This window comes from Taurulus bubalis, assembly GCF_910589615.1.
Source record: "Taurulus bubalis genome assembly, chromosome: 17".
Classification (NCBI taxonomy): Eukaryota; Metazoa; Chordata; class Actinopteri; order Perciformes; family Cottidae; genus Taurulus; species Taurulus bubalis.
The window spans coordinates 7,088,455-7,100,008 of NC_136605.1; the positions used below are offsets into that span (position 1 = coordinate 7,088,455).

Genomic DNA, 11,554 nt, shown 5'->3' on the forward strand with positions numbered 1-11,554 from the left:
ATAGCAACACTATTTCATCCCCGTATAATCACTCCTCTTTCTCCATCTAGCTTCACTCTTAAGTAGATTCTGGATCTTCACTGAGAAATATGATGATGAACGTGTTATTTTATGGCCTTTTAGCTTTTCTAAAAAAAGAACAACCGGCTCTATTTCATTATTAATAATCCCCACTAACTAGTGGGGATTTATTATGATGAGACAGCAGTTTGTGAATTCACCGTGGTTCTGACAATTCTTTTAAAAGTGAACATAATTGCCACCAGGGCTATAAAGCCTTTTATTCCTCTGTTAAATCCACATCTCATAAATCCCAATCCTAATTCTATCCCAAGCAGCTGGGAGTGAGATGATGTTTCCTACATGACAACAGATTCACAATAGCCATTCCCTGACTCTGTCACCAAACTAGCTGTTGTTGTGCTCAGTAAAAATGTCTATCTATTTTTAATAACATCCTCCCTTTATCTTGGCCCGATAATTGTATTTTTCATGCTTGCCTAAAATAAGCACGCTGTACTGATCTCAACAACTTCAAACCTGTAGAAGAAAGCGATTCAATCTCACTTAAACTATCTAGTGCTTCAGAAAAAGAAATGAAGCCAATCTTTTTCTGTCCTGGCAGCTAATGATGCTCTCAAGGATGCTTTTACACGCTCATTTAAAAAAGAAGTACGTTCTTAAATGTGGAAAAGTCACAAAACTCTAAACACACATGTTGTCATGAAAACTTTCAGTTCAAGAAGAATATCCTTATATAGAATATATCCCTTGTCTTTGCTCAAGACATCGGAATAAAATAAGATGTTTTTTTCTCACCAACACAGTTTTTGATGAGTTGCGGGGAGCTGGCATTGGCCAAGGTCTGCAGCAGCAGGATACACACTCTGTCCCTGATGGCAGTGGGCAGAGACTGAGCCGCCGAGCCCCCAGCTGTCCCCAACAGTTTGAGCCACACATACAGGACCGAAGCCTTCAGCGTTTCATCCGGGTAAAACAAGGCCGAGCACAGGCGCTCCAGCAAGGGCACTGGAGGACAGAGACGAGGGACAGGTGAGTACACGCAGAATAAAAGAAGGGAAAACCAGGTCGGTGCAACTGCAACAACAAAATATCTTGTATACCAATGCAACAAATCAAGTAAAGTGTGTTTAATCTTGTGATGCGTCTACAGATAAAAAGGTTTACTTGGGTTTTACTTGATCCGGACTGTCTGGAGTACAGCAAGTGTGATCTAAAAGATTTTCAGTGTCATAGCTGAATATTTTACTAATTACCACAATGTGGATGAGGCCACAGGATTTCATAACAAGGCCCAAAATCAAAATGTATTAGTTTTATTTCCCTGGAGAGTCTTTTCCAAAATGTTATCAGACACGGTCAGCGGCAAAAACAAGCACATTTACTCGTCGCACACTGGCGATGAGTAATTGCCCCGATCGATTACATTATTGTCCGTTTAGAGGCTGCCGAGTTCTCCCTCAATACAAAAGACTGTTTAGAGAGAAAAATAGGGTCCTGGTTGAAAAATACTAAAGTCCCCCTTTAAAGGTAAGGGAGGAGCAGACAAAGAAACCCAGTGGAGAGTTAACGATTATATATTGCAAGAGGAGCACAGATAAACAGCACAATGAAGCGTTGAAATGAAGCAAACCCCTGGGAACAAAGTCTGTTTGTGAGTTTCACCTGAATGACTTCGTAAGCGATGACAGACAATGCTAGAGCCAACACGGAGGGGAAAGTTGCCATGAAGATGAAAGGATTGACGTCAGGCTATTGAGGAGAGAGCACAGTAAAATGGCAGGCGGAAGAGAATGAAACAAGGAGATACATAGGGGTAGGATAGGAGTCTCCTCTCTGAGACTCACAGGTTGGCTTACTGACAAAGACAGAGAATTATTCAGAATCTGAAGAATGGGAAAAGAGAGAAAGACAGAGGGTAGAGAGAGAGACACTTTTGGAGAGACAGTGGTGGTGCAAAAGAGAAAGATAAGAAGAGCTGGTGGAGGTAGAAAGGCTGAGTGAGAGAAAGAGAGAAAGCCAGATGGTGGGGGAGTATAAGAGGGAGGGAGAGCCATCCACAAGAGTCAGAAAACACAAGACAGATACATATACTAAGTGACACATTTCTTTCTTTTTTATGTTGTTGCAAATGAGCGACAGTATTTATGTATAGTACTTGAATAAAATAACATATAATTAGTCTCTAACATCACAGTTGTTTCTATCAAGATACAAATTAAAGAAGTGACATGAGCTAAAACGTACTTAGGCAACAAACATAGGGGGAAAAAACTCCACCTGGAAAAAAAGGACGTAGCTTTGTAAATATAGAATAGCCTTAATGCATTATTCTGTAAACATAAATAAATGATGATAAAAATCCCTGTAGTATAGTCGACAATGCGGTGTGGCAAAATTGGTGCAATTTCGACATGTGACACGTTAAATATCAATTAACTTTAAATAAACAAGCGGGCCGTGCACTGAGCAGTAGGGGGGGGGGGGGGAGGTGTGCTCTGACATATTGAACGAAGACAGGGGGAGAAAAGGTGTGTGTGTGTGTGTGTGTGTGTGTGTGTGTGTGTGTGTGTGTGTGTGTGTGTGTGTGTGTGTGTGTGTGTGTGCTGAAACAATGACGTTGGGACACACCTCTATCATAGCTCAGAGAGCAAATGACCACATCCCCGAAATACAGATCAGGTCTAATGAGTGAACGAGAGTAACGGAAGACGTTAAATCAAAGGCCTAAAGCAACACACTGTGATCACAAAAGATAATTAATTTGCTGGTACAAGCTCAGTCAATCAGGGATCTTAATGCCAGTAAGGTAACCTTGAGCGTTTATGTGGCAGCTGCAATACCTACTTTATTATTGTGGATATAATCAAATTATTAGTGAACATTTTAAAAAGGTCAGACAGAAAATGGCTCTCGAGTAGAAAGAGAGCTTCTTTGACAACAGAGGATGAACGATGTTTAAGCGCCGGGCAGCACTGGAGGTGGAAAGAGACAGAGGAACAAAGACTCAGCGAGAGGAGAAGAGAGATGCAAAGAGACGACAGAGCCGGACAGCCAAGCCCAAAACCAGCTGCCCTGTGCAGCAGATCAAACCCCATGTGAGGTAGGACAGGCTCCCAGACATGTTTGATTAAACCAAAATACATGAGAGAGAAGAGAGCCAGGCTCAAAGAGAGGAGAGAGCGAAGAAGAGGGAGAAGGGGAGGAGGGAGATAAGACCTCCACAAGCAGAGAGTGGTAACATAAAAAGCCTCATTGTGGTTGAACACCACTTTTTATGACGCATACATGCGAGAGAGAGACGCACAAAGAGATGACTAAAAAAAAGATCAAACATGTTCCTTTTGCTTTCTTTAACGTGTAAAACCAAAAGGTTCATTTCCGTTTTGGCTTCTTTACCGTTCTGCTGTCCCACTGTGACGCTGTGAACTACCGCTCTCTGTTCGTCTTGTGATCTGCTTTCTACAGCGGTGCTCTGTTGTTTTTGCACTTGTTGCTTCAGCCGGCTTGACTGAGCCTTTCTGTAGTTTTTGACTTTGAGCTTCGAAACACAGCTGTAGGCGCATTCATTTGACGTCTGATCAGAGATATTATGTAGTGAATTTATTTTATTTAGTGAATTTATAGTGAGCTGTGATCATCTGAACCTGTAAAGCGTTGCAAATTTTTCGCGCGAATAGATTGCATGCAAAGTCAATGCACAGACACGGATGGTTGCGAACAACGCAAATTTCTAGCGTCAGATGTTCCGATGTTTGTGGGACTTCCACAACAAGTATAAAGCAGAACTGGTGGTTATTGACATGGTGGATAGCAGAAATAGCAACAGTTTTTACGGAGATAAGTTGAGCGAGTAAAGTCATGCGAAAAAGCGTTGAGAAAATTTGCAGTGCTTTTGGTGTGAACGTAGCATTAGAAACACTGCAGTCGTTGTCCTTTCCCTCCCTCATCTGCCTTGTTATCTTTGACTGCCTTCCTCTTTCCTCATCTCATTAACGCTTCATCTTCCCTCCCTGCTCACTCATTTGTCTGTATCCACTCCTCAGTTAGGACCTACGAGAGTGAGACACCGGCAATGCAGAAATGAGCGAGGGCGGGGGGAACAGAAAGAGAGAAAAAGAGAGAGAGAGAGAATACAGAACAGGTTCAGGCAGAGAAAAGCAAAGGGGTTAATCAGTTAGACGGGCAGGCGGACAGGTAGTCAGAGAGAGAGAGAGCAAGAGAGAAATGTGTTGGGTGCTCTGGGCCGTGTTGTCGTTGCTGTGCTGTTGTCATTAGTCCAAACAGCCCCACAGAGACTCGTTGAGTGACAGGCCACAGACAGACGCACACAGTCAATAGTGGCAGCCCGCATCTCGCATCCGCATCACAACAACCCGCCGCTACCTGAGGCTGTTCAGGGGAGCTTGTAAAACTCATTAAAATACATGAAGGTGGACACACATGTTGCACAGTGAAATAACTCTGCCGCCTGCTTCATTTGGCACAAGGCTCACATTCACTCTTGCCTGTAAAAACAAGCGTTCGAGCATGACACAAACATACAACAACAACACACACACACACACACACACATACTTGAGGTTGATTAACGATGTGCATTAAAAAGAGTGCGTAATGGTTCAGGAAGTAGACGGCCATCATACAGGTGATTGTGGCAGAGATTAAATCGATTCTGCCTCACTACACTGCAGGATTATACACACACATATTATATACAGTATATGTATATATATCCATTTATATGGGGAATTTCAGGGTAAAGGTTGGATGAACATGTATTTGTAACTTTTGTAGAGCTGGCATGGCATTGACCATGCAGCTGGAGCGTAATTGAAAAGGTCATAGCGGCTAGAGAGATTGAATTGGGGAAGTGCCGGGGAAAAAAGGATATGAAAAATACAGTTTTATGACTTTTTCCCCAAGACCATTTCGAAAGTGGACACAGTACAACTTTTTCTATGCATTAGGGATGTCATTGAAAAGGTCAAAATAGGCTGTCGTGATTTCATTGTGGATATCCCGGTGCCGAGAGAACAGGGGATGCGGAAAATGTAATATTCTTTCATATCCTTCTCTTCCATTCAAGTTGAATATATTTCTCGATCTCAGCTTTCAAGGTGAATTGCCCCAGTGTCGCATTATTTTTATGAATCCAATTATTTTAGAAGGCACAGAGAAGATAGACATAACAGGCGCAACAGCATGTGGAGCCATCTGAGATCTGACCCGATCAAAACTCATTTGCAGTTTTAAAACGGACCCAAACCAATTTTTATCAGATTATCTGTTCTGCCCCAAATGATTGTGCAACTCTGTAAATTACATTAACAAATTAACTAAATTCATCACCCTTCTGTCCAGTATCAAGAAAAGTAGACAGAACACTGTGAACTGCTGACAACATTTACAAGTATCACCTGCCCTCTCACAAAGCAAGGTTATTTTTTAAAACACTAGCTTTATTGACTGTAAGTGCCAGTCATAACCATTAAAAATGACAATGCAAAAGTAAACACACAGCTGTTCACCATTGTGCAGGGGGGTATTCTTCGTACGTGGTTCAACAAAGTCGATAAATTAGCGAGATGATTGACATCAGGCTTTCCCGTTCTTCAAAGGTTGACCCGTCCTCAAACGGTCTTGTTAATTCGAACCAGACGTCAGTCATCTGGATAATTGCGCGTACACGCTCCTCTTCAAAAGGGGGAGGAGTCGAACACAGATTTGATGATCTTCAAACGCTACAATGGCAAATAAACTCTTTTCTCCATGGAGGAGCAGGAGATGATCATGACTACATATGATGAATTTAAGTCCATAATCATGGCAAAGTCTAATGGTGCGGTCACATCCAAAGTGTAGCGAATATTCGCAACACTTCCTGTTGTGAACGCAGCATAACGCAGCCCCCGCTGGTCGAGCTAGAGTCACATAAGCATCGCAAATAGATCAAGTTAAATGCGTACATTTTGGGAAAATGTATTGGCTAATTTTAAGTGCCTCATCACCCAAACAGCGCGGCATGCAGCAGCTTTCCCGATGTTCTCTGCATCGCCAACACTGTACAGACATGTACCACTTGCAAAAAAGCTCAAGGCTGTGATCTCGTCTGTGAGACACTGGGATCCAGTCTATGCATACAGTATGTGAGACGGACAATGCTCGGCTACGCCGTGTGGTGATTTTTCTAAACTTGCTTCGAAGAACCGAAAAGCCTGACCTACGTAATCTTATCCTGAAAATTATCCGGCTAACTCAGTAAACCAGGTACGAAGAATAGGGCCCTGTATATATAACTGAGATGTGACTGGGTGTGTCTCTTGCAGTGCCTCACCATACTTCGTCACCAGACTGTGTGCCACATTGGGAACTGCTTCCACGAGGTTCCCCAAGAAGTTGAAGGTGGGCAGGAAACCCTTCACACTGAGCTGTACTCTCAGCTGGACAGGGAATGCACAAAATCAAAATCAATAGCGATAGATACACAACAAAGGAACATAGCACAGGCACATATATATACAATGGAAAGCTTCCAAGAATTTTAACTAGATTTATAGGTATTATTTTAGTAGCACAGCAGGCATGAAAAAATATATACTTCCATAATCTTATCTACGATTTTCATTTACCATTATGTTGAAATGATTTAACTACAAATACCACAACCCCACAATTGATACTCCGATCCTTATCCATCTGATCCATATTAATCCGAGACAAATCCCTGTAATTCATGTTTTTTTCTGAACTATTAGTTCTAATCAGAATGTATTCTAGCAACATACATGAGACTTTTTCTGCAGCTATGCCTGGTGCTGTACATCATCAGTTCACACAGCTTTACTATCATCCACCTGCGCCGGCTGCTCAATTGAGTCTTTTCCACGGCTGCTTTCCCGAGAGGCGACAACAACAGCGGCAAGAGGGAGACCAGCCCAGTCTGTTTACTAAACGACCCTGGGAGGATATGTTGTGGGTTTCACGAGCGCTGCTAAATATTTTATGACGTTGATGTATGTTCTGTGCCTGCACGTGTGGAGGAGCAGGTGTGTTTCTTTAAATGTCCAGAAGTGTGCTAGTCCCACCTGTTCGTAGATCTCATCCAAAACAAAGCGGTACGACAGCTCGCACTGGAGCTCCAAAAGCAGCTGAACCAGCACTGGCACACACAAACACACACACACACACACACACACACACACACACACACACACACACACACACACACACACAGACAGTCATTACACTTTGGCATTACAGTTTAAGCTTAATCTCTTCCTTCATAATATTTACATCTCTCCGTTCCCTGCAAAAAAGGTTAGAACATTTCAAATCAGGTTAATTTACGTCATAACTAGAACTTATGTTGTTGATTTCTAGAGTGCAAAGGGCAGAGGTTTAGTCTTTGACATAAATTGTTTTGCCATCTATTATAGAATTGTAATTAGTATTATCAAGAACATTAAAAATTAAGTGTCAAGTCCAAGTAACCCACTCTACTGTATTTGAAAAAATCTAATGTGTTGATTTTGAGTGATAACCACTTTTGCAGATACCAAATTCATATACTGAATTTTCCATACTCTTACTGCATGCAGAGCAGATCTTTTGGGAATATACTTTATCATGTTTGATATGTTGTTCTTGATTTATAATAATCCAGAATGAATACTGACACAGTTACCAAGATAAAATATGGACATGCTATCAAATTATAGATGAGGACCTTGGTTTATGAACAATAGGTTGATCATAGCATACAGTATTTATGCAATATGTTCCTCGTCACATGCTTCCTAAAGTTTAGGCCTCAGCTACATTACTTTCTGTCTCACAATGTCTGTTGATTTTTTCAAATTCCCACTTTATTTTTGAATCTGAGCCGCTTCATCACAATGGATTAAATGATTAGCTTGATCTTCACATTTTCCCTTGCGATGTACATTTTCAACCTCAATTGATTTGGGGGTCAAATTCCAAATTGTCAGCCAGCAAATGTTTAACTTTAGATTCTGTGCCTTGCCATGTTTTGCTCCTTTCTTAAGGGATCAATGATGATGTTGTTCCTTATAGACTGACTCTACAGATACCTGCTGGAGACTCATAGTGTCACAAAGGCAACATGCCGGTATGCATGGCTTTCTTTCCCCTACTTTGTTCCTCCTCCCACACACACACACACACACACACACACACACACACACACACACACACACACACACACACACACACACACACACACACACACAAACATTATGACTGCATTATTTATAGGGCTCAAATGAGTTTCACAGTGTGTTCTTCACAAATTTTCTGTGCAAAGAGCAAAACCAGTGTCAAATTTTAAGCACTCTACTTAACTATTACAGCAAAGTGGTCCCTGAGGCATGTTTGAGAAAGCTACCATAATATCTCCTCACGCCATAAGATCTTTTGCATTTTGGAAGACTTTGCTGCAGTGAGACCAATCTGACAGCTTAGTTCACTGTGAGTCCAACATTACGACCGAATCTGCATATAGCAGCCTAAACTGATCATTCAATTCAAAGAGACAAGCTAGTGCAAAGTGTAGCAGTAAAATAATATCAATAAAATGAAGTCAAGAGCATTACATTTAGAAACTGCTGGGTGAAGTCAATGTAAGATCACCTTAGTAACCGGCAGAGACCATTATCACAGTCACAAAGAGAGTTCTTGTGGAAGTGTCTTTGAGATTAAAAATAAAAAATTGACATATAGCCTGTGTGTGTGTGTGTGTGTGTGTGTGTGTGTGTGTGTGTGTGTGTGTGTGTGTGTGTGTGTGTGTGTGTGTGTGTGTGTCTCAGACTCTGCATTGTAACAACTACATCAACAAAAGTCTGTGTCTATGTTTGTGAGCTGGGTGTATGTCCGCATACAAGCGCACACGCGTATTATCTGAACCTGAAAGAAGCATCTCTTCACCTTGGTCAACGTTTTCCTGAGTGGCTTGGTCCTCCACTTTGTGAAGCATCCCTAGGGACAGAACAGAAATGACACGGTGGATTTAAAGAGCACACTTTACAAACCCATTGTGGCATTAAGAGCTCTACCAAAGGTATAATATGAAAAAGGAGAATGGATAAACGAGAAAGGAATTAACAAGGTTAAAAAATGGGACCTTAAAATAGAAGACACAAAAGTAGAAGGAGATTCATGTTATTGAGGCTCGAGGTCAAATTGATCATACTGTACAGTTTGTACCCAAATGGAACCTGTGTGACAGTCTCTAATCTACTGCATCCTGCGTTAGCTTTGCAGTATTTCCAAAACATAAAGCAGCAATAGAACAAAAAAAAAACAATTTCATGAAGCAAGTGTGTGAGAAATACTGGAATTGCTATGTCTGCATTTGTGTATACTACCCTACAAGCATGTAAATATGAAATGAAAGGCTTATTTTAAATTGGATTATGCTCTCGATGGCACATGGTGGAACTCAGTTTCGCCCCACAAGCACCGTAATGGCTTTTACTGTCATATTGGCCGCAGCTTTAACAGACTTCCCATTTTGCCACACATCCTCTCATTGCCCAAATTTGATTAAAGCTCAAATGGCATAATAATTTACGCTGTAATAACCTGGTGAAATTCATCCAAGGAGATAAGTATCAGTTCCATAAAAACACACTTTGGCGGTAAGAATTGTATAAACTGTGCTAGTCCTCTAGAAGCCTTAGTAATTAATAGTGGTGGGGATAATGTACTGGCCGAAAAGTATTTACCAATATACAGGGATAGTAGAGCTACTCTCTCTGTACGCAAGGAGGATCTCGGAGGGTAACTGGCTTCACTCGGCGGTTGTCATAATATTGATGACTTTATATACAACCAAGATAGATGGATGAGGGCTGCACCAATTCATTGAAGATTCTCATCAATCATTGTATCATAACAAAATAATTATTGCATCGGTATGCAGCTTTATACTCTACTTATAGCTTGGTCAGCAGAGAATATTTGAACAGTATTTAGACAGTCGGAAACAAGTAGTTTAAATTAAACTGTGCAATTGTATTACCAGACAACTTCACATTTGATTTAATCCAGCTGTCAGGAAAGAGGAACAGCAGTTATATACCCGGTACTTAATGAAGGGCCAAAGATCTGCTCAGTTCATCATCTGTAAATGCAATGTATGGGTTTGATCCACAGATGGTCAATGTCTACTTTGATTATGTCTGTAACATGGAAGAAAAGCAGTGAACAGCTGGTCAACTCTATTTAATCTATTTTTAAATATAATTACATAATATTGATTATTTCTGTAAACTACTCAGATAGCACAGGTATTGTGATAAGATCTATTGTCCTGTTTGTTCGGTCTGACCTTGCAGAAAAGATGTGAGGTGACTGCAACACTAGCAACGACTGTGGACCGACCCAGTGGAGATTAGTTGTTAGTGCTGGTTTGTGATGGCAATATCAAATGGAAGATCTGTGCAGTGCTCAGTAAAACGTACAGTTGATGCTTCTTGTTAAATTACCTTCCCAAACACAAACCCACATTATGACTTATCAGCGTAATATTTGCGACAGCAGAACAGGTGAGAGATGAAAGCCCAGAGCTTCCCAGTCATTCTTGCTAGTCCTTCCTTCACGTCTTAATTTGTATGATCCACTATTTCTCACCCAGTAGAGAAGCTATAAATCGCAGAGAGGCCCGGTCGTCCTGTAGGAGCAGCTCTCTCAAGGCCCCCGGAGAACCCCTCAGCACGCCACTGATGCTAGACAAGGCAAAAGACTTCCTCACTAACTGCAGCAGAAACAGAGGGAGGTAGAGAGATATGGGAGGGTCAATAAAGGGGAAATCAACAGGATAATGTAGTTTAAATATTTTGTGATGAATCCTATAAAAGTACCTAAGATAGGAAACGCTGGGGGATAACACACAGACACACACACACAGACACACACACACACACTTACACACACACACAAACAAACACACACACACACACGCACGCACACACGCACACACACACACACACACACACACACACACACACACACACACACATACACACAAATGCCAACGAATCCAGTCAAATAATGGAATAAGATAAATCAAGTGAATACTCCTCACCGCTATATCTTCACTGTCAATCATTTCGATGACGCAGGCCACACAGAGCAGCGGCCCGCTCCCATCTGCAGGCCCCAGGCGGCCGCTCCATTTAGGGTCATGCCGGAAGTGGATCTTGTCCAGAACAATATCCCGTCTTGTCATTTCGCTCATTCCACCTGTTGAAACAGAAAAACGCAAACTATGGCCTCTCAAATCATGTTGCAGTCAGGCAGGTGAACAAAACGCTCACCAACCTGGCTACACATAGCGTGACTAATTAATGCTAACTGTGAGGTCAAGCTAGCGTTTGCAAATTAGACATTTCCATCACGTTCCTCATAAAACAACCGTCATTATTTTTAAGAGAAACTTAAAAAAATAAAAAAAGTGGCCTAATTGACAACGCTACCACGAGACATTTATGTAATTCGGTAAACTAACCGT

At 41.5% G+C, this 11,554-nt stretch overlaps 1 protein-coding gene across 1 annotated transcript in view; it reads right to left on the reverse strand.

Annotated features, from left to right (window-relative positions):
* mei1 (meiotic double-stranded break formation protein 1) overlaps positions 1 to 11,272 on the reverse strand; it is a gene marked incomplete at both ends in the record, with an annotated part of 51,509 nt that extends 40,237 nt beyond the window's left edge. Inside the window, 6 exons of the mRNA XM_079233549.1 lie at positions 820 to 1,029; positions 6,359 to 6,464; positions 7,110 to 7,183; positions 8,968 to 9,018; positions 10,675 to 10,798; positions 11,129 to 11,272. Coding sequence (XP_079089675.1) covers positions 820 to 1,029; positions 6,359 to 6,464; positions 7,110 to 7,183; positions 8,968 to 9,018; positions 10,675 to 10,798; positions 11,129 to 11,272 — 709 coding nt within the window. The remainder of the gene's footprint in view (positions 1 to 819; positions 1,030 to 6,358; positions 6,465 to 7,109; positions 7,184 to 8,967; positions 9,019 to 10,674; positions 10,799 to 11,128) is intronic.
* Positions 11,273 to 11,554: the final 282 nt, after the last annotated feature.